At 29.3% G+C, this 27181-nt stretch overlaps 1 protein-coding gene across 3 annotated transcripts in view; it reads right to left on the reverse strand.

Annotated features, from left to right (window-relative positions):
* Nucleotides 1-3399: 3399 nt before the first annotated feature.
* LOC129905672 (leucine-rich repeat-containing protein 15) overlaps nt 3400-27181 on the reverse strand; it is a 364926-nt gene continuing 341144 nt past the window's right edge. For all 3 annotated transcript variants that reach the window (XM_055981210.1, XM_055981212.1, XM_055981211.1), the window contains exon 5: nt 3400-5948. In XM_055981210.1, coding sequence (XP_055837185.1) covers nt 5919-5948 — 30 coding nt within the window. In that variant the 3' untranslated portion in view covers nt 3400-5918. The remainder of the gene's footprint in view (nt 5949-27181) is intronic.

The raw sequence follows: 27181 nt of genomic DNA on the forward strand, positions 1-27181 counted from the left end.
AAGGTGAAACAATTAATATTAAAGACCCTCAATATATTTCAGCATTCGAAAACCTAAAAGATTTAATAACTTCACATCCAATTTTAAAATATCCTGAATATGACAAACCCTTTGTAGTTACAACAGACGCACGCAAGCAATTATGCCATTGGCGCTGTTCTATCTCAAAACGGGCACCCGATATGCTTCGTATCCAGAACCCTTAATAAACAAGAACAAAAGTACAGTGTAACAGATAAAGAGTTCCTGGCAATTGTTTACTCAGTCAACTATTATCGACCATATTTATATGGAAATCATTTTAAAATTGTAACTGATCATATTCCAATAAAATATCTAAATAGCAAATATAAAGGAAAGGAGTTCTCCCAACGAAATCAAAGATGGCTTTTGAAACTTCAAGAGTATAATTTTGAAATCGAATATTTAAAAGGGAAAGAGAATAAAGTAGCAGATTTCCTAAGTAGATTAGAAAACACTCCCAAAATAAACGAGGATAATGATTCAGAATCTAATATGGAGCTTACGGAAACAATTCATTCAGTCGAGGAACAGCATTTAGATCATATAGGAATAAAAGAGGAAATTGTTAACAAATATAAAACGCAATTAATCCTAACTTACAGTATAATAACAAACGAAATAGAAATATTGCATGAACGTAGAATTATATATCTGAATCCTCTTGAAGGAGTGGACAAAATAAAAGATGTTCTAATTAGAGTAACTAAGAAAGGAACAACAGGTATATATTCTGAGGTAGAAGATCATGACTTTAATAAAGTTCAACAAGTTATAATTCAATTATTCTCCATGAACAACAAAATAAAATTCATTAAATGTACTAAAAGAGCAGCCGAAATCAAAACCGAGGAGGAGATTCACAAACAGATTTCCCTCTATCACACTAAAGAATCTATGCACAGTGGTATAAACGAAACATACTACACGCTGAAAGAAAAAATTTGTTTTCCTAAACTTCACGAGCAAATACAGATAGTAATTAACAATTGCAAAAAGTGTCAGGAAATAAAATACGATAGGAATCCCATTAAACCAAAATATAACTTAACAGAGACCCCAAAACATAAAAATGAAATAAAACATTTAGATATATTTCACATTGAGAAAAAAGCATTTCTAACTATAATCGACAAACTTACAAAATTTGCAGTAGGGTATGTAATAACCGATAGAAATTGGAGAAGTAAAAAAGCAATTATTATTGAACATTTCTCAAAATTCGGTAAACCAAAAAAAATAATATCAGATAACGAATTCAAATCAGAACATATTTTAGATTTTCTTAATAGAAGCGAGGTCGAAATACACTTCACGAAACCTAATAGCCACACAGGGAATGCGGATATTGAAAGATTGCATTCAACTATTTTAGAAAAAATAACAGGCATTGAAGAAAAAGATTTATCAATAGAAATGAAATTGCAATTAGTTTATCATTCCACGATAAAAACCACACCTAAAATAGCTAAAGAAGAAATTGATGAATTAGTACTTTATGAAAAAATCCAACAAACGAAAGTTAAGAAAATTAACAAACTTAATGAAAAACGCGAAACATATTCAGAAGAAAGAGAAGTAGGACCAATCAAAAATTACAAAAATGTTCGACATAAAGAACAACCTAGATATAAAATTAAAAATCTCAATAACGTACACATTAGCAATATTAAAAGACCTTATAAATTTTCAGGTAATAATGCTCCTAGTACTATTAGTAACACAAACAACACACGGCATACTTCAAACAACACTAATTAATGAACAAACAGGTTATTTAAAAATAAAAATTAAAGATCTAGAAATTACTAACCAAACAAATACAATTCTACATATTATAGACCCAGAAGAAATTCTGAACACAATAACACTCATACAAACTAACATTAAACACTTACAGATCGAAAACAAAGATATGATATTTAAAGAAATAGAAACAATTATAGCAAAAATTAAGTCGATTACCCCTAAAGAACAGAGAAGATTTAGAAGAGGTTTAATAAACGTAGTCGGAAACGTAGAAAGATGGCTCTTCGGAACCATGGATAATGAAGATAGGGAACAAATTTGGAACTATTTAAGTATATCAGAAGAAAACAGCCATAATGCAATTGATGCAATAAATGAACAAATTAAAATAAATAAAAATTTTAATGAATCGATAGAAACATTAAAAAAAAACAATTTTAGATGATAGAGAAAAAATACTGAATACTTATAACAGAATACAAAATTCTATTTCAAAAATTGTAAAAAACCAATTATTTTTAGATCAAATGACAAAATTAAGTTTTATAGAAAATAAAGTAAATCAAATTCAAGATAATGTTGTATCAGCAAAATATAATATAATACACCCCAGTATATTGACATTGGAAGAACTAAATGAATATGAAATTGATTTGCATAAACTTAAATTAATTAAAATGGGTATACTAGAATACAAAAACAAATTTCTCATAATCGCCATTAAAATTTCAAGAAATTATGTAACAGTAGAACAAAAGTTAATTTTACCTTTACCAAATGATAAACATTTTGAAATTGATTACGAAAACGAATATATAATAGAAATTAATAATAAAACATTTGTATACCAAAATGATGTAACTGTGCAACAATTAAAACCAAGCAAACATTGTATCCTAACTAAAGATTGTAAATTGAGACATAACAACAAAACTCAAATACAAATAATAGATGATGAAACTTTAATTGTAAAAAATGCATACAAAGAAAAATTAAAACATAATTGTGATGACAGAGAAATTGTATTAAACAACAATTATCTTATTAATTTTTTTAATTGTCAAATATATTTGCTAAAAGAAATTTTTTATAATAACAAAACAATTGTTCAAGAAAAATATTTTTACCCCGAAAATAATTTTAATACTTCTTTTAAGAAAACCATCACTTTTGATGATATTGTTTTAAATAATTTTGAAAATATAAAAGAAATTAATGAGTTAAGATTTCATAAAAATATATCATATGTAATAAACATTAGCATGATTATAATGATTATTTGTATAGCAGTAAGCATAACCTATTTCTGCAATAAAATGTATAATAAAGCATACAATGTAAAACAAGTAAATTATAGAATTCAGGAGAATTCTTACTCAAACCGAGGAGGAGTTACATATGATATAGCAGCAACTACAATTCAACCGATAAGTGCAGCGTCGGCAATAAAGGGTCAACAGCACGATCAACCAAAAAGTGCAGCATCGGCTAATAACGGTCAACAGCACTTCCAACCAATAAGTGCTGCATCAGCAATAAAGGGTCAACAGCTCAATCACCCACTAAATGCAATGTCAGCATTAAAAGACTATAAAAGCAAAGGCATAACCGATCAGAGGAGCCCAATAATACGTATGTAACCCCAATGATCGCAGCGACGCTTGGACGGCGGATCATTCTGGTTTCTTATTAGTTTGTTGCATTTAGTATAAATTAATAAAGCGTAAGAGGCCTGTAGCCCAATAAAAAAAAAATAAATAAAAAGTTTTTTTTTTCTTTCTGCGGCCACATAAAACGTAAATCGCGCGCGATTTGATTGCTTGATACACAACTTGCGCATCTGAAATTTTGGGATTTTCGCTCGGAGATTTTTTTTTTTTGAGATTTTTTCCTGGAGATTTTGTCTATACCCAGGTTTATCTTGGAAATTTTGGCTTTGGGGATTTTCTCTTTGGGATTATGGGTTTTGGTCATTCATCACCAACCCTTAATATAGGTCAAACGAAAGTACCATTTGCAGTTCTAATAGTGGCAACTCACACAATACTATTTTGCACCCGGTGTGAATTCTCCCACTTAAGCATGTGAAGGTTATCAGGAAGATTAGTCTCTTTTATCACGACCATGTCTCCAGGTTAGGCTAAGCGCACACATGCGATTTTGATCGCGCGATTATTCAGTCGCAAATTAGATGACAAGAATTTCAATGACTGTAGACACAATTTTCAATTTTTTAATCGCGGGAAGCATGTGTGTTCACAGGCATTGAAATCCTTGTGATCCATTTTTGCGACTGAATAATCGCGCGACTAAATTCGCATGTGTGCGCCTAGCCTTAGGTTTCGATTGCGCCCACTTTTTTGGATCTTAGGCTAGGCGCACACATGCGATTTTATTCGCGCGATTATTCAGTCGCGAAAATGAATCACATGGATTTCAATGCCTCTGAACACACATGCTTCCCGCGATTAAAAATTTGAAAATTGTGTCTACAGTCATTGAAATTCTTGTCATCTAATTTGCGACTGAATGATCGCGCGATCAAAATCGCATGTATGCGCCTAGCCTTATAGTAAGATATTCCATATGCCAACGCCACCGAAATCCTTGCACCACACTTTGAGAATGTTCCAATGAATTAGCCGATTGGCGAGTGCTTTAAAAAAAAACTCACAAACAAATCAGCATATCGTCGATCTCATAAGGAAACCTCGTAACTCCCAAAATCAAAATTTTACAGGAGAGACAAAAGAGTAGAGAAACAACAGCGTAGTTGGGAGTAAAGTGCTGTACAAAATTCGAATTAAAGTCTATTTAGAGTAGTCGGAATGACTTCAAATTTTCTGGGTAGCTCCGCTGACATATTTTCTAAAAAATTGCATTCAAAAGTCATTTTCCAAAAAAACGAGGTTACGAGGTTTCCTTATGAGACCGATGATATGCTGTAAAACCACGCTAGAATTTAATGGTAAAAGGATCGGCATAGTTCACTCCTGAGTTCATAAACGATAAAGGATCGAGTTGATTAAATTTGTTCGGCACACAAATTACCCATCAGCTGGGTCCTATTTCAGTGCAACTACATTTAGTCAACTACACTGAGGGAAAAATAAATTGAAGTTGAAACGTCGTTGTTTCAAAGTTGAACTCCTTTGATTTATGGGACTTTAAGAATCGAAACCATCAAAAATTAACCTAATTTCCACGTTGATTTTAAAATGTCCATCTTCAACGCAAAATCATTCCGAATAATAGTTAAATCAATGTGGTTTTCATTGATTTCACGTTGTTTTATGGTGGCTTTTCCATCAGTGTACATTATTGATCTCATAAGTCAGTAGTTGAATTCCATTGAACCTTTTGAAAAACTTTTTTATGATCAAAATAGTACAAATGTTCTAATAAAAAGTTGTTTGAGAAATCTAATGAGTCGCTTAGTCGTTGATATAGCCGATGTAATTGATGTAGTTTTTAATGTAGTAGCTCTGAAACAGGCCCCTGCGTAATACGAAGGTAACTTTGCATAAAGCAAGTTTTGCATCTTAAAACTACCTTCTTATAGTTATCCTTATTTAGTTTTGATTTATTTAACGAACAATGTTCTTATACAACGTTATTATTTTTAATTTTTAAGTTTATAAAATCCCCTTTTGTCGTTTGTATCTTATCTGTGTCACTGACTTTCTCATCATTCCCGGCATTGGAGATATTGCTTAAGAATTGATGAACAACCGAACCGTCTTCGTTCATTAATATTTTATAAATTGTAGGGAATGAATTTGAATTTTTGACTGTTAAAGGATTTTTGTTTAAATTAATGTCTTTGGGCTTAATAGTGTGAAATGGTTCGGATTTTTGTTTACTAGTTACAACTAAACTTTCAGCTGCAGTTTCATTTTCAGTAGACATAGTGTTAGACAACATCTCATCTGGGCAAACTCTACTTATGTTATTCATTTCTAGGCTCTCATCTATGTAGTTGATATGAATTGGCGATACTTGTAAATTAGAAGCAATAAGACAGTCATCTGGTGGAGTGTAATAAATTGATGTTTTGCTTTCATCCATACTTCTTACTGCGGAGTAGCTTTGTAGCAATTTGCAATTGTATTGTAGAATGTTTACATTTATATCCGATAGCTCGCCCTCTATTTGGCTTTTGATATATGTTTCAAGATCTGAAATGTATGTAAGGATTGAAATATTAGCAAAAATTCTATGTATTTTTAAAATAATGAGTTTTATAAAGTAAAGAAAGGCCATCTTAAAAATTCAATGCGATTCTTAATATATATGAAGCTTAGAGCTTTTCAACCACTAAACTTTTCTTTAGAGCGGTCTCCCATGGATGATACATATGTTAAAGTGGAGTAGGTTCTCTCTAATCGCCCCTCAATGAAGGAGTAAACTTACCAGCCCAATGTGGTACCTATACGACATATCAAACATAATTTTTTTATTTTTCTCGTAAAGCCTAGTACGCTGCTGATGCGAAACGAAAACAAGGAACAATCTAGGAATTAAACCTAAAAATCTGAAAAGCAAATGGAAAATGGTATAACATAAGGGTAATTTCATTGAAGGGTTTTGACAGATGTTTGTATGTTTTCGCTCCTATTTATTTAACTACATATTCACTAAAGTAAAGCACTTAGGGCCAGTTGTACAAACGTGGGTCAGTCAGTTGTACAAACGTGGGTCAGCCTCGGTTCAGGAATTTAACTCTCCGATTTCGGCGGATTAGCTGTGGATCAATTTTGGTTGAAGCATGACTTTAGCTATTTTAAGATACTCGTGATTGAACTCGTGCTAAAACTGCACCTTTAAGGTACAAATTTCTGAACCACGGATTAAATATTTGTATTTAATATTGTTTTTGTTTTTAATATTGAAAGTATTTAAACTATTATGCCGTCTGTGACGTTAGAAAGTTAAAATAATTAACTAAGGGAGTAGTAGCAATTAAATCACGCGATTTAATCGCGTGGTTCACCACGAACATAATTTTTTGGAGATTTTTACAGAAAGATTCTTGCCATTGCGATTCTCTCTTTGGTGATTTTTCTGCTGGAGATTTCAGCTTGAGGGTTTGAATTTTAGGTTGGGGAAACCGAAAATACAAAAAAAAAATAAGAATGGGGATTAGCTTAGTTGCATAGCTGTGTTTTAACTAACTCCTCGATAGTTAAACAACCAGAAATGCAATTTTACCATATCTATACAAGGGTGACCGTTTTCATTAAGAAATGGAAGGCCGGGGGACAAGCAAGTCGCGAAAGACCTCTATCGGATGCCTTGGCAGGATCCGTCATAATTTTTTGCCTTGCCCCGGTAATCGGCTCTACAGGGGTTGACCTTTTCTTACCGGCCTACTCGTGGGAACTCAATTTTTATATACATTATACTTATATCAATTTAAAATAGACGAAAATGACAACCGTTATGGAGGATGAACTTTTGACCTCGAGCCAGGAAATCATAGTCGGTTGTTCAGATAATGCTGGAGGCACTAGCATTTCTGAGCAATAGAGTGTGTCACTTTTGTATGGCCGAACAAAAGTGCTCTAATTTTGCAATGTAATAGTGGTCAAAGGTTGTATTAGGGTCTATGGTTTAATAATATGTAACAAAGTATTACAATATCGTTCGTCTTTGGCTCGCTCAAATTGGTTGAAGTTGTTAAGAAAAAATCGATTTTATATGAAAAATTATTTATTTTGGTTCGCTTATTATTTCGCTGCTTCTTTACTAAGTGTTCAGTTTCAACAAATATAAGCTTACCTAAAGTTTTTTCTTTGAATTATCTTTCACGAGAAAGCCTACAAATATTTAATATATTTTTTTTTGTATCCAAACGGAACAGTTTAAAAGAAAAGTATATTTCAAAAATCTCTAAAAATCCAAATTTCTTCGATTTCTTCCTATATTTTGAGCGAGCCAAAGACATTAATAGAAATGGAAATTATATGTTTTTAAAAATGGGCCTTATGTCCATGAGTACAAATATATATTTTTGTCATGACGCAACGTTTCGATCATGTCTATGAACATATTCAGGTGATGGCAAAGGAATCTTTATTAACAATGATAAATTGGTTACAAATTTGTTACAAACATCAAAAAAACAATAGTAGACTTACACTTGTTACATTTATATTGCACTTAGTAAAAACAAAACAAAATCAAAAACTATAAATGAGCTGCAAAAAGCCAGCCTCCACTTAACAAAGTAAAATTTACAAGTAACATGCCTATAGAAAATATGAAAATTAAAACAAATACAACTCAGCATACATATATTAAGAGCTTTTAGTTCCCTTCCCCTCTAACAGATGCTTGTATTGTGGGCTGACATCCTCCATCGTCATGGACATCGTCGCACAGTGGGAGGACCAATAGCAATAAATAAAAAGATCGAATATTATTGCGGTACTTTTGTACAAATATATTTAGGTTCTAACTGCATCAAAATTATTTGCGTTGTAGTCCAGTGCATTTAGGATGTTCATATATGGACGACCCAGCAGTTTGTACCACCCCCAAATTTTTTTTGCTCATTCGATAGAGCATTGGCTGAATATCATTACCCTGATTTTTCGCACTCGTGAAATTCACCTTTCGGCCGCCATCTTGGATTTTAGTTTTTGTTGAATATCTCGATTTCTATTTATCCTACATAAAAGTTGTGTATACAAAAAAACGTAGGCAATTAAATTTCGCGTCTTTTATATTAAGAACAATTTTTCGATATTCTGAATATTAAAAAAGTTACAAGCCAAAAAAGTAAAAAAAAATGAACAAAATGACAATTTTAAAGTTTTGAGCACTTTTTATCAAAATTATGAAAAAACGTTTCCAGAAAGGATTATTCACCTTAAAATTCTCTATATCTCTGCTTTACAACTTTTTTTTCTATCTCTATAAATACAAAAGTTATTAATACTTTTTTTGTTAAAAATGCTCTTTTTTGTTTGTGTTTTTTATCTTTACTTTTTTCTTAAATTTTTTTTTTACCAAATCTTGAATTTTAAATGATTAGTTAGTATTTTATAGCTTTATCTTACAAGAGAAAATTCGGGATCTACAATTTTTTTATATTTAAGTCTCTTTATTTCGTAAAAAAGGGGTATTTTTTTTAACAAAAAAGTATTAATAACTTTTGTATTTATAGAGATAGAAAAAAAAGTTGTAGAGCAGAGTTATAGAGAATTTTAAGGTGAATAATCTTTTATCGGAACGTTTTTTCATAATTTTGATAAAAAGTGCTCAAAACTTTAAAATTGTCATTTTTTTCGGTTTTTTTTACTTTTTTGGCTTGTAACTTTTTTAATATTCAGAATATCGAAAAATTGTTCTTAATATAAAAGACGCGAAATTTAATTGCCTACGTTTCTTGTATACACAACTTCTATGTAGGATAAATAGAAATCGAGATATTCAACAAAAACTAAAATCCAAGATGGCGGCCGAAAGGTGAATTTCACGAGTGCGAAAAATCAGGGTAATGATATTCAGCCAGTGCTCTATCGAATGAGCAAAAAAAATTTGGGGGTGGTACAAACTGCTGGGTCAAAATATAAATGCACTGGACTATTGTCCAATTAGTGCAAAAGTTATAGAGTGCTAAACATTGTCTAGTTTAATTTTTTTTTGGTGGTGAAAATCAGGTTGTAATTTGTCTTACTCCACCAGCAATTAGGCACGTTTGATGATATTAGTTATGGACACCGTTCTTTTTCTGCCATTATTTTCAAACCACTTTTTGTTGGCTCCTAAGGCCTAGTTTACAGTTCACCGTGTAAAAAAAACCAAAGATTCAAAGCATCGCGTAGCGCTTTTAAATAAGTTTATAAAGTGGGTTTCCTTTCGATTGTTTAAAATTACTTTAAAAAAGTGTGAAAGGCATCTGAAAACGGTTCATTCGATTTATGCAAGGTGTGTGTATTGTTTGACAATCATTTTTATGCACACGCTAAAAACTTAGCCCTTGTTTGCCTATTTTTATTTCTCTTAAGTTCACGCATAGAAGCTTTTAATTTACAAAGAAAACTTCCACCTTCAAGTTTGAGGTCAAATCTTCTTTGTGTTCAGTAATCTTTCTTTTTAATTTTAAGGCATGTAACGTTTTGTCTGGGTCCTTATTCTGGTTCTGTGAAAAAATTAAATGAAAAAATTTTCACCATCGGAGTTTTCATTCGACTTTTCATTTTATCATTCCATTTTTGCTTTACAGCTACCTGTCCCTACATTTTTCTACTGATTAAATAGGTACGGCAATAGTCAAAACGTTAACGTATGATCGTAAAAATATATTTTGACGTATTCTATGGCAACTTTTAATTTTCTTGTTTAGAAAAAGGATGTATTTCCTTTTTCCATAAAAATTTGTGTCTTGATATATGTAGGTACGTAGTTCAACGGTTGTTTGTATTGCTCGACTGCTAATCTTTTTATGTGGGCTCGAGCTCCTTTTTTTTTTGTTATCATGGCAGGTACGTATTGTTCTTTTCACAGAAAATATTTCGATGAGAAAATTATTTTCATGTGATAGAATTTTGACTTTAATTTCCATGTTTCCACTGAATCAGAATCGATGAAAACTATTTTCATCAAACTTTTTACAGAACCAGAATAGCCCACCTAAAGTAGAACAGAGAACAGTTGTCGAATCACGGCACACGGTTGTTAACGTATGAACGCTATCTGTACCTACCTTTTTTTTACCGTGATTCGACCCCAGGTATTGAAAATTAAGTTTTGTTATGCGTTGAACTGTAAGCTAGGTTAAAACCGTTATTTTCAAGTACTTGAGTGTTCGTCGGCTTCGACATTTCAGGCTATTATTTAAAAAGGCCAAAACAGAAGCAAAACAAAGACGAAGATCTGCAAAGTCCATTAAATGCAGTTGAGTGCTTAGCTGCATTTACATTCTCAGTATTATCACCGGTGTACGATGTTCCTTCTTGAACTAACACCGTACAACGAGAGAATGTGAGTAGTAAAACCGTCTTGTTGCTCGGTTCTTATTCAAAAACGGACATCTTACACACCGGCGGCGATAAAACCAAGAGTGTAAATGCAGCTAAGCTATGGGTGTCCATTAGGGCGGGGTGAAACTGCACTTTTTTTTTTTTCTTCTTCTACATAACAGGGACGGGTGCCATTAGTCATCAAAAAAGAGCATACCAAATCTCAGCCCGATCAAAAGATATCTTGAGGGTTCACAACGCCCTTTAAAATGTACATGCTTGTTGGAAGTAATATACTGGGAGCAATTTTCAAAAGAGATGGAGCAATGTGCCAAAAAGTTAGAACGTGTAGGTTCGGTCGAGACAAGAAAAAAATCGTATGGGAGGAGGGTCTATTCCCCTTCGTTTAGCGGGGAGGGGCAATTTAAAAAAGAAATTATTTAATTTGAAACAAAAAAATATTAAAAATCAACGGTTATACTTACAATAACGTGCTATACCTTTCTGTAAGGCCAAAAATCTCGTCTTTTGGCCATTTTTTGGCAAAGTTTTTGAAAAATTAATTTTCGAAATCAAAATTTTGAAGAAAAAAAATTTCAAACTATTTTTTTTCAAAATTTTATGTAAATAAGTACTACTTAAGTTTTTAAAATTCGATGCTGTTATTTGTTTTTAAAGAAAAACAGAAAACCGCATCCAAAAACATCTTGTCATTTTCGAGAAATTAACAAAAAACCAAAACTATTTTTGTCTAAGAAATTTCTTTATTTTTTGTTTTTACGTGTCTGGATCATGGGGGTTGGGAGTGCTCGCCGCCCATGGATTCTTGCAGTAAGGGCCTTAAGTCAATAAAATTGCAATTTTTTAATGAAAATTGAACAATAAATAATAATGTACATGTTTTTCGAATCAAAAAAACTGAGTAAAACAGTAAAAAACTCAAAAAACTCCATAAATTAACCTCTATGGTGTTTTCATTTTTTTTCAAGTGACTTGTGAACCCTCTAAAACTTCTTTGATCGATCTACAAACACTTGGAAAATCACTAATAAAAACAAAACTCAACAAAACAAAAAATTTTTTATAGTTAAATATTAATTTATATAGGGTAAGGTACCCAGTGACCGACACCCTGAAGGGATAGTTTGTGTTTGAAAATTCATAACTTTCCCTACACTGCTTCAATTTTAATTATTTAAATGGTTAATTAAACTATAAGAAATGGTTTTTAAGTATAATGAAAGCATAAATAATTTAGTAATTCCTTAAAAATGTCAAAATTAAAAATGTAATACCTTACCGGTTTTTTAGTTACCGACACCATTTTTTCAGTAGTGGACACCCGATTTTTTTAGTAATGGACACTAGGGTGGAGTGAAAAAAAAGTTGTCTCATTTGTCTCAGACGATTTGATAGGTTCTGTTTGAAAATTCAACAACTTCTTGGCTTAGAGGAGTCAACAGGAGATGTAGAAGCTCAAATACAGGAAGTAACTAAATTTTATTGCCTCAAAGTAAAGTAAAAGATGGAGCAGTCTTCTAGAAGACTCAATCGGTTCATGAGCGCTAACGAATAATGGCTGAATTCTAATCTGAATATAACTTAAGCTATACATGATTGCGTAAGTGATAAAACAAAAAAATGCTCTTTAAACCAATATTATTTATAACATTTTACCATTTTAATCAAACATGATGGGATCAAATTCTATAAAAATGCAAAAATTCTTAGCAGTTGTCAAATTTCCGGTCAAAAAGTTCACATATATCAAATTATGATCGAGATATATACCAATATTCATCAAAAAATTATATAGATCTTAGTTTTCCCCTAGAATTTAACCCGGACGACTTAAGTTATACCTCCGAAATCGACAATGAATAAAAAGTTTTGTTTCTTTATTTTATTACCTATTTTCTTATTTGTTTGAATATTCAAATTATAGTGTTTTATTATCTATACTATTATTAGTTCATTTTACATAAATTAAAATTATTTAAAAGAAAAGAAAAAATAATAATAAAAAAAAAATCCTAAAAAAATAGTTCGCTGCTCAACTCTTTTAATTAAATAAAAATGAATTTCCTGGCTAAAATGTTTCCATTTATCTGGTTTTCATGTTTAATACATAGATTTAGGTGTAAATAGACGTCTTAATTCAACTTTGCGTAGTTTCAGTCACTCAAAACACAAGATATTAGAAATGCCGATTTTTCCATACATTCGTCCCACTGTGCGTCGGTTCATTGTATTTTCTGCATTGATGATTGTGTAATGTTTCGATAATCATTCTCTTATTCTGATGCTCTTATCGTTGCAGTACTTGCACACTTTCAAAGTTCGGAGCATAGAGGAAGGAATACCTAGAGACGCGACTTCGGTTGGTTTTTCTCTTCCACCCTACAAGCTGCAATGAGAGGAAAAACTCCACAGTGCTTATATGTGGTAGTTTTCCCGTGCATTTTAAATGGCACCAACACATTCAACTGTGGAGTTGAACTCAAAACGATTAAAAACAATTTAAGTGCTCAGTAGAGGAATTAATTCATAAAAAAATAATATAATAAATTCAAAACACGAACCTTTTTTTTTTATTTCTGTACATATTTATTGAAAGGTGGGTGTCTGGAGTGAACTATTTGAGCTATTCAAGTTCATGTACAAACCAAAATCATGTTTAAATTCAAAATTTGTGAGGACATCTACTGGTGAAAGGAACATTATAGCTTTCACACGTATTCACAGATAGGAAAACAAGAGAAAAATAAGAGATGTATACCAATTATCTGAAATTAAATTTGCGGGTGTTTTAGGCAAGGGGGGTACGAGTCGGCTCTCTAGATATTCCTTCCTCTATGGTTCGCAGAGTGGTTATGTTGTGTAGGGGAGAGTTGGGAACATTTGAACACTTTTTGCTTTCGCCACAGCTTGAACGAAATATGATCGTTTTCTTGATCTGTAAAGTTTACTAACAATGAACAGTAACATTGAACTTCGATTTCAAAGAACATTTGGTTAGTGAAACAAATTATTTATATTTTGATATTTTAAAAATACATAATATATAAATGTTTTGAACATGGAAGGGGCACTTTTGAACAGCAGTATTAGTTTCGTTGTTATGAATAAATAATACTTAACTTTTATTAGTTTTTTAATAAGAACATACAAAAACTCCAAATTGATTATTATATCATATTCAATTAACCAACAAATAATAAAAACTCAGAAAAAATAACATTAAAATTTAAACTATAGTTATCAGTTTATCACATTTATAAGTTCAAAAGAAAAACAAAAACCAAGAAAAATTCATTTAAAATATATCTTAGAAAAATGATATTCATACCATTTATGCTTCTCAGAGTAAAATAGATTTATTTTCAATATATATAGATATATTTCTAGACATTAAATCTAAATGTTAACAAAGCGGATGTTCTTCATGTACCGGGAGCATTAATTGGTGTAGGTAGCTTGACTTTAATTTCTATTACGCTTAAGCGGTATACATATAATCGAGTTCTCATCGAGAACAGTCTAGCAGAACTTGAAGAATTCAGGCATTTTTTTAAATCTTCAATTATGTTGTACATATTCCCATTTTTTCTTTAATTTTGCCCACAAATGCAAGTTTCATTATTTTTTTTTATAAGAACATTACGATTTATTAAAAAAAACACATTCAAGTGTCCTTAAAATGTCTGATACAAACTACTCGGGCGGTTTTGAACATGTTCAAAAGTGCCCCACCATACTTGTTCAAAACTGCCCCAACTGTGTCAACGACATAAAATGTTGAATAAATAATTAACATTAATATATTCATTCAAAAATTCACCGTTGATTAGTTTAAAATTCATTAACCATTAACAAAAATTGTATTGCGTTTTGAAATCACATACCAAATTTTTTTAAAACTCTTACAACTAAAAAACTGAAATAATGCAAAACCAATATAAAAATCACCTTCCACCTATAAATCTGAAAGTCGAGATAACGACGGGTTGACGGGTTCAAATATCGAAATACTTCTAAAAAAGATTGATATACTAAAATGTTATATGCAGTGTTCAAATGTGCCCCGTGTTCAAAACTGCCTCACTTTCCCCTACAATGTGATGCCAGGGCTGTCTTCTGTAGTGCATTACTTATTATGTCGGACTTATGTCCTGCCAGTCTATTTTTGAATTTTTGTTTTGTTGTCAGCGTTGCCGTTACAATTGATTTTGTAAATCCGAATGTTCTATTTTATCGATTTTTGTTTTTAAATTTGTGTACATTGTGCAGTTGTGTAGTTGGATTTTATCGCTATCTTGTATTTTTCTCTATGAAAAAGCTGTGCGTTTTTTAACCTCTCCGTTATTTCTTTGATGTAGGTGAAGGATTTGTAAATCGGCTTTTCTTTTTCTTCTTTTGGTGTGTGTTGTTTTTGGTTTTCGTGTTGATTATTTAAAGTATTTATTATTTTTAATGGGAATGCCTTATTTTTAAATATATTTCGGATTTTATTTTTGTTATCTTTATGGTTTTCCAAATCACTAATCGAGAGAACTCTTTTTATAAGATTTCTGGCAGTTATGAAAATAATTTGTTTTGGGTGTTTGGAGTGGAAATTTATAATTCTTCCAGATGAGGTGGGTTATCGGTTTCTCTTCCAACCGTAAATTGTAGTTTTTTGTAAAGAAAACTGTTAAGGCACGTGAGCGTTTCTTCATGATTTCCCACTTTAAAGATGGCGAAAATGTCATCTACATATTTGGTCAATACCTTTGGCTTGGTTGTCAATTTTTCTAGGCAATTATCTAGAAGATCTCCCAGGATGGTGTCTGCTATTATAAAAAACATGCTGCGCGTCATTCAGGTTAATTTGAAGTGCTCTTAATGTGCTTCGGATAGCCTGAGAGTTTTCCTGAGGGAGGAAAACTTGTGGGCATGGCCCAGGATTAATAGCCTTTAAGTGAGAGGCCTCTTAGACAGCCAATATGACCTTTTTTACAAGCCCGTCAATTCGAACCAAGCCAAGAACATGTATTTTAGCTAAAACACACTTAAAAGCTTTTCTGCGTCAAAATTTAAGCACCTCTGATTAAACAGTTTTTAAATTAGAGGATTCCAATGCTGATTAAAGTGGTTAAATTTTATAATTACTTTTACCATTTACACAGTACAATGTACAAAAATATACGAAGCACAGACAATTATCAGCACTGGGGCGATTAAGACTATTGGCTGTGACAACACAAGAGAGAGACAGATAGAAACAAAGAAAGAACGTACATATATTAAAATGTATAAATAATTTTGGTTTGAGAAGGATTTCTTATTTTAAACTGATGTTACCACTTATGCAATCAATTATAGCCTTAGGAATACTAAGATTAGAATTCAGCCATGATTCGTTAGCGCTCATGAACCGATTGAGTGTTATGGAAGACTGTTGCAACTTCCTTTATTTGAATTTCCAGCTCTCCTGTGGACTCTTCTAAGCCAAGGAGTTGTTGTATTCTTAAGCAAACGTTATCAAATTAGCTTGTTCTGGCGCTTTTTGATACAGGGGGATGAACCTAAAAAACATGATTTTGAGTACTTCGCTCAAAATCGGGGCAATACTGATTTTTGTTTCCGTTAGAGGACACTTTACTGAGTCTTAAACCATTAAAAACCCAGAAAGCCTTTTAGGTGTAAAAAAGAAAATCTTGTTTAAAGTCAAAAATTGTTTTTATTTTTTTTTATCCACACTTGAAAAATCACGAATAAAAAAAAAACACAACAAAAAAAATATTATTGTTATTAAATATTAATTAAAATATCTTGATAAGCGTTATTATCCATTGTATAATCGGTGGCACTTGCCGAATAGATTAAATTTGTTGCAAATCCACCTTCCGAAAATGAAAATGCTGACACACTTTTTGTTGGTTTTTTATATAAATTAAATGTTTTATTTTGTAGATTAGTTTTTAGTTTATAAATAGTTCAAATAAAATACTTTTTAATTTAAGATTTCAATAGTTTTAAGGAAAAAGCAAATGGAGACCTGATTGTGTGTCGAATGAAAAAAGAATGAAATATGAATGACACCTTTGAGTGAAGTTGGTTGTGGTTGCATGATTGAATGATGCAATTTGAATTGAACGAATGGAACTTGAAACTGATTGAATTGAATTGAAAAATGCAAGGTGCAAACACAATGTCCTTAAGACGATTACATTTTGCAGTTTCGTTTTCGCTACTTTTTTTACGTAGTTGAGCGTAGTTAAAACGTAGTTAGAACGTAGTTACACATTACCGCCCGCCTTGCAATATTATTTGCAATTGTAAAGAGAAGAAAGTTCACAATTCAATCATAACAACCACCAAATTCGTACATTCAATTAAGTTAAATTCAATTTACAGTATTATATGTTTTAATTCATAGTTTTGATTTGAAATTAACTTATATTATACATTACAAAAATTTTAGGTTTAATATATCCAAATTGAACAATTCAAAATTTGTTTTGTTTTTGAAGATAATGTTTTGAGTTTTTACATATTATTTTTTACTTAGCAAAAGAAAATAGATTATACAAGATATATTTTAGTGCAGTTCATTGGGAAAAATTCCATTAAGTCATAAAATTCATTAATCAGTGTTTTATACTTGTATAAAAAATAATAAAAATTCAAAGTTTAGTGTTTTAATTTTGTTTTTGTTTTTGACCACCACCACCCATGTGTGGGGACTGGGGAGCCAGGAGGAATAAATTTTTGGAAAATTGGGTGCTAAGTCGGCCGGATAACTTTGAACAGCTTTCTGCACATCTGAAATAAGCAACTTAGATACACCTACAAAATTTGTTCCGTTATCGGAAAAAACTGTTGCCTGCAGTCCACGAAGAAAAACAAAGCGTGTAAAAGCGGCCAAGAATGCAGCAGCGGACAAATCGCTGACTGCTTCCATGTGAATACCCTTTGTGGAAAAACAGACAAAGAGACATGCGTAGCCCTTTTCTAAACGACATTTTCTTCCGTAGAAGTTTTGAATTGTGAAGGGACCAGCAAAGTCAATGCCAGTGTTGGTGAATGGTAAGCTTAAAACTGTTCTTTCTGCAGGTAAGGCACCCATAAATTGAGCCTGGACAGTCTATTTTATGAACGTATTACCTGGTTGTAGTCAAGAAACGGGCTAATGATAAAATTTTACTTTTTGAGTGTACTATTGTTCCTTGAATGAGGGCAAAATATTCACCTCCAAAATACTGTTTTTGAGTTAATTGGATACTTTTTGTTTTTGTAGACTTGATCTCTTCATGAGAAAGGGATATCGTATGATATTCGGTTCTGTTCTGTTCTGTTCTGTTTAAAATTTTGATTTCGAATTCGATTTTTTGCAGTGCAACATTTACGTGTTTTAAAATTGATTTAAGTTCAAGGACTGATTCATCCGGAGGATCATGTTCCTGAAGTGAGGGCTAGTTTAATTTTGGTTCTTGTAACCAATAAGGTCCGGTCCACCTTAATTGATTTGATTTAAGTTTTCCAGGGGAGATACCACGACTCGCCAAATCGGCGGGATTATCAGCAGAGGGAACATGACTCCATTGTACATCAAGAACGTTAGTTATTATTTCTGAAGTTCGATTAGCAACAAACATTTTCCAAGTACTTGGTGGCTTGCTAAGCCACGCAAGAACAATTGTGGAATCAGTCCACAAATGAATAGGGATATAGTTTAAAAAATCAAATTGGTTGAGTAGTATTCGAATCATACGTGACAGAAGATATGCACCTTGAAGTTCAAGGCGAGGAAGTGAAAGTATGTTAACAGGCGCAACTTTTGATTTGGCCTATAATAAATGAGATGTAACTAACGAAGAATCATGACGGACCCGAACATAAACAGTGGCTACATAAGCCTTTTCGGAGGCATCCGAGAAACCGTGGAGTTGCATTTTTGTCCAAGGGGAATAATCCACCCAACGAGGAATAGTGATTTTTCCTACTTCCGAGAAATCGGATATAACCTGCAGGACCATACAATCTTGAGATGGCTGATAAAACATCGCGTTTGGTTGTAGAAACCACGGATAAACATTGTGGGTTGGTTGAAAAGGAAAAAGTTAAAATTACAATGTGTTTGATCGAGATCCATAGATACTGCTGGAAGGAAGAGTTTTTTCAAAACTAACGCCCGACTCTCTATTTCAAAGTTATTTAAGTTAGACATGAGAGTAAAATTGCAAAGTTTTGAAGCGGAAGCAGTAACAGTTGAACCCATACCACATATATTGGCTTGAGTACTTTCAGTGGGAAGACCTATGAGCTTCTGGAATTTTTCTGACAAGAATGAAACTTCAGATCCTTGGTCAATTAGAGCTCTAAGATCAAATTCTGAACCTTGATGTTTTATCTTCACTAAAGCTGTTGCCAGTAAAACTTGGCGATAAGACTTAGTAAACATGACGTTATGATTAGTGATCTGAGTGGACTGTATAGTTGTATTGATATTCTGTGGTGGCGGAATGCCCGAAGATGAAGGTAAATCAGAATATAAAGTTGAATTAGGAAGTGAAGGTGAATTAGGAAATGAAGAAGAATTGTGAAGTGAAGAAGAACCGTGAAGTGAAGAAGAATTGTGAAGTGAAGAAGAACCGTGAAGTGAAGAAGAACCGTGAAGTGAAGGTGAAGAAGTCGAACTTTTTTGTGAGTTACCATTATAGGATGGAACCTTTTTTTCAAAATGAAGTAACGTATGATGCCTGCCTTTACATCGTTGGCAGGTGCTAGTACTTTTGCATTGATTAAGATTGTGATTAATTGCAAGACAGTTAAAACAAAATTTATGTTTGCGCACTGTTTGATGCCTGTCATCAACAGACATTTTTAAAAAAATTGGGCAGGTGCGAAGTGGATGTTGTTCACTGCATACTTGACATGCAGGAACGACTTACATATGAAAGTTTCAAAGTGGTTTAAATTTCGTAACTTGTGACGTTACAGGTTTGGTACTTTGTGTTTTTTTATGAGAGTTAAGTTTCATCTCAGTAACACTCTCAAGTATGCGATACCGATTTGTTAAAAAAGTTTTCATAGTTTCCCATGAAGGAATTTCGGTTGGTTTGCTTAAAGATGTTTCCCATAGACTAAGTGTCGTATCTGGGAGTCGAGATGCACAAAGAAAGGTAATGATTGCATTCCTTAAGTGCGAACATGCATCATGCATGCATCGTTGATACTACCTTGCAAATTTTTAATATCCTTTCCGGATTCGAAAGAAATGGGTTTTAGATTTAAAAGAATCTGTATTTGGTTGTTAACTAAAATTCGTTTATTCTCATAATGCTCCTTTAAAGCATTCCACGCCAAGTGAAAATTATTATCGGTTAAACCGAATTTATTAACGATGTTAAAAGCTGCGTCCTTTGTTTTAGACCGCAAATGAAAAAGTTTTTGTACATCGCTAAGCTTTGAATGGTTTATATAAACAATTGCCATGAAAATCTTGCGTATCGCAAGCAGGGACTTTTATGTTGTGGGAAAGTTCACTGTTTGAAAGAGTTCTTTGTACCCCTGGATCATTAGAAACTTTAGGATTTGCATTAAGACTGGGTTCCCTTTTTCAGCAAAGTCAAATCTCATGTAAAAGCATTTGTGTGTATTAGTGAATGTGTTTCGCTCTCTCGCCATCGAATTCTCTGGTTTTTTACTCTCAGGATGTTGGTTATGGTTTTCATTCATTGTCTCTTTGTGAGATCGCCATCGCACTCACGCGTGCGGGGTGACATGCAAATGGATGTAGGTATACTACATAGATCTTTATATGGATATGGTGTTTGTGGACGAAAACTGGTTTGAAATTCAATATTTTCATGAAAGATTTCTGGAGTGTATACCTATTTATTTTTGAAATGAAAACTTGTTTCCATGTTGCTGTTGTGGATGGCATTTGAGTTTTTTGTGTATCAGAGAAATTTTTTGCATTATAATAATAATTATAGTTGTTCAGTGGAGAAGCAGGTAGAGGATGTGTTATATGGGTGCATTGATATAATATACTTGACAGTATCCTTTGTGTAGTTTGTATAAAAATATGAGTAGATGCGCAGAAGGATTGGTTTTCAGGTTCTTGCTCACTTTTCAGTTGTTCTTCGTTGAGCAATTTTTTATCTCGCACACGCGCGTGCCGGCTGACATGGAAATGTATTTACTTACAATATATAGAATGTTTAGGTTCTTATCTATATGTTGTTTGAGGATGGACTCGATATCAATCCAATTTACTTTCAACACCTTTTTAATAAAGATTTTTTTAGAGTCACCAATGCAATGAACTCAGTTGAATCGATTTTGTTTTTTATTTACCTATACCTACATTATTAGGAAACAAAAATAAGGCAGCATTAATAACACTGGTCAACAAAATTGAACTTTTTTTTTGCCACAAGAACCAAGATATACTTTTCTATAGGTTTTTGATATGCTGAACTCGAATCTGAAGTCAAAAAAAATTTGATTGGCCTCCGTTTTTGAGATATAAAATGCTGAAAAACGTCATTTTGGCTCTTTTCTAGCTTCTGTTTTTATGTGGGGTAATTCATTATAAACAAATTTGTTGCCAATAGCATTTTTCTGATTGCGCATTCGAGTTCAGCAACTCAAAAACCTTTAAAAAAGTATATTTTGGTTCTTGTGGCAAAAAAAGTTTAATTTGTTTGGCCAGTGCTATTTCTGAGTCAAAGACCACTCCTTAAATTTTAAATATCTCGGGAAGTAAAAAAGATATCGGAAAGATTTAAACATTTTTTGAAAGAATAAAACCAGTTCTTATAGGAACCGTTACAAATTTTTTCATAAGGAACTACCCCACATAAAAAACATAACCTCGAAAACAGCCAAAATGACGTTTTTCGGTATTTTCTAACGGTAATATTTCAAAAACGGAGGCCAATAAACATTTTCTGACTTCAGATTCGAGTTCAGCATATCAAAAACATATAGAAAAGTATATTTTGGTTCTTGTGGCAAAAAGCTTGTTGACCAGTGTAACTTATAAGTTACTTTTTTTTAAACCTTGAAATTAATTTTTCAACTATGTAATCAAAGTTTAGGGAAGTTTTCAAAAATAATTTTCAAGCTCAACACTTTGAAAAAAAAAATGATCTATTTTTTCAAACTGATATTTTATTTATAAATTCAGATAGGCATTAGCTACTTTTTTGCTTGTTTCCTCAGTAGGTGTAATTTTAAAAACTTTGTTTTTGCTAAGGAAACATACTGAGCATCTTCACCTATTCAAAACTATTTCTATAAATACCATCAGGTGCATTCTAACCACAAATACACTTATATAACCCTTTACACATTCCCCCGCGAAAATATAACTATTATACCTACAAACCTACAAAAAAAAACCGAATCCGCAACATATAAACAAAGACTATGAAAAACAAAACGATATATTTATATTATATAACCCCGCACGCACGCGCGAGTGTAGTATAATAAACGATACAACCCAGAAATCAACCTAAATATAGAAATCAATCATTGTGCACAAGCACATGTCAAATGTCAATACACATTTTTACACACAAACAAATGCATACCACATATCTAATCCTTTACCTATATCCCCGCACGAGCGATGTGAATATTACACAATGCAAAGAATTTCGCTGACACCAAAAAAAAAAAACCCCAAAAGTGTCAACTCGCAACCGCGGGTGCGATATTATAAACACGAAATGAATTGTTAGAAAAAACCCAAGAGTCAACAAGAACAAAACAACCCTTTTTGAAAACAAAAGATAATGATCTTGCAAAAAATATCTACTATCTACCTACTCTCTGCAGCATCTTCATAATTTCATGAATGATTTCTGCCTGCCTGAGTGAGGAAATAGGAAACAAAAAAAAAAAAGTACATATTATGTAAACACAAAAAACAAAAACAAAATATAACGAGAAAATGAGAGTGCAAGAGCAAGTTTTTTTTTCAATAAATCGAAAAGAACAGAAAAAAAGAGTTCATCAGCGCCAGCTTATGCGTGGCATTCTTTTGAACTAAATTTGCATGTGTGCGTGATCAATGGAATTTTCAAAGTAAAAAAGCTAAAATAGACACTTTTTCAACAATTTATATTAAAAATACTGTGAGCAAAAATATATATTTTTTTTTTGAAACTGATTTGAAATATAATGAAAAAAAATAATAAAAATAAATTGTGGATGCTTTGACTGCCCCTTCCTCAAAAACAGAATGCAAATATTGGTTTATTAAAATCAAATTTTTAGTGTGTAAATAAAAAAAAAATTTTTTTTTTGGCAAACGGGTTGCATGAACAACTTTATTAACTTCTCATTAAAAAATACAAAAACATTTTAAAAAATAATCACGCTTTGCCCCACGACCAAAATGCTAAAAAAGTGCATTTTGACACCTTTCCTTCAAATTAACCGTTCAAACTAACTTCAAATTAAATTTTAGAAATTTTATTGGATTCTCCTAATTTCCCTTTATTGTTTTCTTTTTGTTTCATCTAAAAACACTAATAAACGGTAAAGTTATTCTAAGAAGAGTGAGTAAAAAAACATGAAATTACAACAAATTAACGAAGCTTTTTTTCTAATAAAAAAAAAAAAAAAAATCTGTTTCGCGTACTGCATGAAAACACATTTGATCATTATAAAACAAAAAAAAAATAAATAAAAAGTTTATAAACAACGGTGCCCCAACCAAAATTCTGATTCAATCTAAATTTGCAGGAAAAAAATCATTTTCGACCCTTATAAAAATCGCACAAGAAATGTTTCTAAAATTTAAATGATGCAAAAATATTTGTACGTTTATTACCTTTTCAAAAAAGTACGTTTCATAAGATTATCTTATAAACTGCAAAAGTTATACAACAATTAGTCAACCGTCTTGAATTAAAATGCTATGGAAACCCCCCCTTAAGTGCTTTTAATAAACCCGCAATGTCACTTGAACATTGAAAGAACGTTGAAGAGGAACTTTTATATTTTGCTTTAACTTCGCCTAGTGAATCTTTAAGATCTTCGTCGTCTCCTATGCATCGCGCATAGGCAAACTTAACGTCATGCCATCAACTTTTTAATTCGCTTTGAAATGCTTCGAGCAACGAAACCGAATGAGCTGTGGCTGGTTTTGCCTTAAAGGCCGCATAAAATTCAACCGATTCATCGGTTGCAAAAATTAAATCGTCCCGCGTTTATAAAGATTCTAACCAAAAACGAATCCGTAACAAAAGTGTGAAAGCAAAAAGTATTCACGGCTTTTAGTATTAGGTAGGAAAGTATGAACAGATAAAAGTATTCAAGGAAAAAAGTATGCGCGACAAAAATTCGAAAAATGGAAAACTATTATTTTGACTGGGTTTTGATCTGGCAATAGTTACAAAGAGAAATGAGAATTGGAGAAAACAAAAAGAGCGATGGACAATTCTGATTGGTCAAGAAGGAATAAATAGACGAATTTTTTGTTAGATAGGGCTGGGGTCTCAGAAAAAAAGAGAGTATATAGATATTCATAAGGATAGGAGGCCTTAATTTTATTTTATTTTCAGTCTCGCAGCTGCGATGAGCGAGGCAAGGTTAACCCTTTCGAACCCAAGGTATGAAAATCAATATTAATTTTTTTTTTTTAATTTAAGGGGTAATATCACCTTGTAAACCACGAAATCGATCGTCATTTTCATTAGCGTATAAAACAAAGAAGAAATATTATTTTCTTTTGGTGTTTGTTTAGTTTAATTAAGTATATTAATAGGTAACAGAATAGGCTAACGTTAAATTTTTTAATGATGTGAAATTTTTTAAATGGCGGTGTAGTCCAGGATGATAGTAAAATCCTGTGCTCCCATCGGGCGACCAACTAACTCCTACAGTTTTTAACCGATTGGGCTGAAATTTTGTGTGGAGCTTAAAAATACTATTCTCTAGTGAAGTATGTAGGATTTTTTTGAAATATTGAAATTTAACGATTTTATGGTCTTTTTTCAACGAATTTTGTTTTTTGGAATGAAATAATTTTTTTCAAACTAATGCCATTTCTTTAAAAATTAATATTTCAAAAAAATTTAATTTAATTTAATTTAATTTAATTTAATTTAATTTAATTTAATTTAATTTAATTTAATTTAATTTAATTTAATTTAATTTAATTTAATTTAATTTAATTTAATTTAATTTAATTTAATTTAATTTAATTTAATTTAATTTAATTTAATTTAATTTAATTTAATTTAATTTAATTTAATTTAATTTAATTTAATTTAATTTAATTTAATTTAATTTAATTTAATTTAATTTAATTTAATTTAATTTAATTTAATTTAATTTAATTTAATTTAATTTAATTTAATTTAATTTAATTTAATTTAATTTAATTTAATTTAATTTAATTTAATTTAATTTAATTTAATTTAATTTAATTTAATTTAATTTAATTTAATTTAATTTAATTTAATTTAATTTAATTTAATTTAATTTAATTTAATTTAATTTAATTTAATTTAATTTAATTTAATTTAATTTAATTTAATTTAATTTAATTTAATTTAATTTAATTTAATTTAATTTAATTTAATTTAATTTAATTTAATTTAATTTAATTTAATTTAATTTAATTTAATTTAATTTAATTTAATTTAATTTAATTTAATTTAATTTAATTTAATTTAATTTAATTTAATTTAATTTAATTTAATTTAATTTAATTTAATTTAATTTAATTTAATTTAATTTAATTTAATTTAATTTAATTTAATTTAATTTAATTTAATTTAATTTAATTTAATTTAATTTAATTTAATTTAATTTAATTTAATTTAATTTAATTTAATTTAATTTAATTTAATTTAATTTAATTTAATTTAATTTAATTTAATTTAATTTAATTTAATTTAATTTAATTTAATTTAATTTAATTTAATTAATTTAATTTAATTTAATTTAATTTAATTTAATTTAATTTAATTTAATTAATTTAATTTAATTTAATTTAATTTAATTTAATTTAATTTAATTTAATTTAATTTAATTTAATTTAATTTAATTTAATTTAATTTAATTTAATTTAATTTAATTTAATTTAATTTAATTTAATTTAATTTAATTTAATTTAATTTAATTTAATTTAATTTAATTTAATTTAATTTAATTTAATTTAATTTAATTTAATTTAATTTAATTTAATTTAATTTAATTTAATTTAATTTAATTTAATTTAATTTAATTTAATTTATTTAATTTAATTTAATTTAATTTAATTTAATTTAATTTAATTTAATTTAATTTAATTTAATTTAATTTAATTTAATTTAATTTAATTTAATTTAATTTAATTTAATTTAATTTAATTTAATTTAATTTAATTTAATTTAATTTAATTTAATTTAATTTAATTTAATTTAATTTAATTTAATTTAATTTAATTTAATTTAATTTAATTTAATTTAATTTAATTAATTTAATTTAATTTAATTTAATTTAATTTAATTTAATTTAATTTAATTTAATTTAATTTAATTTAATTTAATTTAATTTAATTTAATTTAATTTAATTTAATTTAATTTAATTTAATTTAATTTAATTTAATTTAATTTAATTAATTTAATTTAATTTAATTTAATTTAATTTAATTTAATTTAATTTAATTTAATTTAATTTAATTTAATTTAATTTAATTTAATTTAATTTAATTTAATTTAATTTATTTAATTTAATTTAATTTAATTTAATTTAATTTAATTTAATTTAATTTAATTTAATTTAATTTATTTAATTTAATTTAATTTAATTTAATTTAATTTAATTTAATTTAATTTAATTTAATTTAATTTAATTTAATTTAATTTAATTTAATTTAATTTAATTTAATTTAATTTAATTTAATTTAATTTAATTTAATTTAATTTAATTTAATTTAATTTAATTTAATTTAATTTAATTTAATTTAATTTAATTTAATTTAATTTAATTTAATTTAATTTAATTTAATTTAATTTAATTTAATTTAATTTAATTTAATTTAATTTAATTTAATTTAATTTAATTTAATTTAATTTAATTTAATTTAATTTAATTTAATTTAATTTAATTTAATTTAATTTAATTTAATTTAATTTAATTTAATTTAATTTAATTTAATTTAATTAATTTAATTTAATTTAATTTAATTTAATTTAATTTAATTTAATTTAATTTAATTTAATTTAATTTAATTTAATTTAATTAATTTAATTTAATTTAATTTAATTTAATTTAATTTAATTTAATTTAATTTAATTTAATTTAATTTAATTTAATTTAATTTAATTTAATTTAATTTAATTTAATTTAATTTAATTTAATTTAATTTAATTTAATTTAATTTAATTTAATTTAATTTAATTTAATTTAATTTAATTTAATTTAATTTAATTTAATTTAATTT

The sequence above is a fragment of the Episyrphus balteatus genome, chromosome 1 (genome assembly GCF_945859705.1).
Source record: "Episyrphus balteatus chromosome 1, idEpiBalt1.1, whole genome shotgun sequence".
In the NCBI taxonomy this organism is placed as follows: Eukaryota; Metazoa; Arthropoda; class Insecta; order Diptera; family Syrphidae; genus Episyrphus; species Episyrphus balteatus.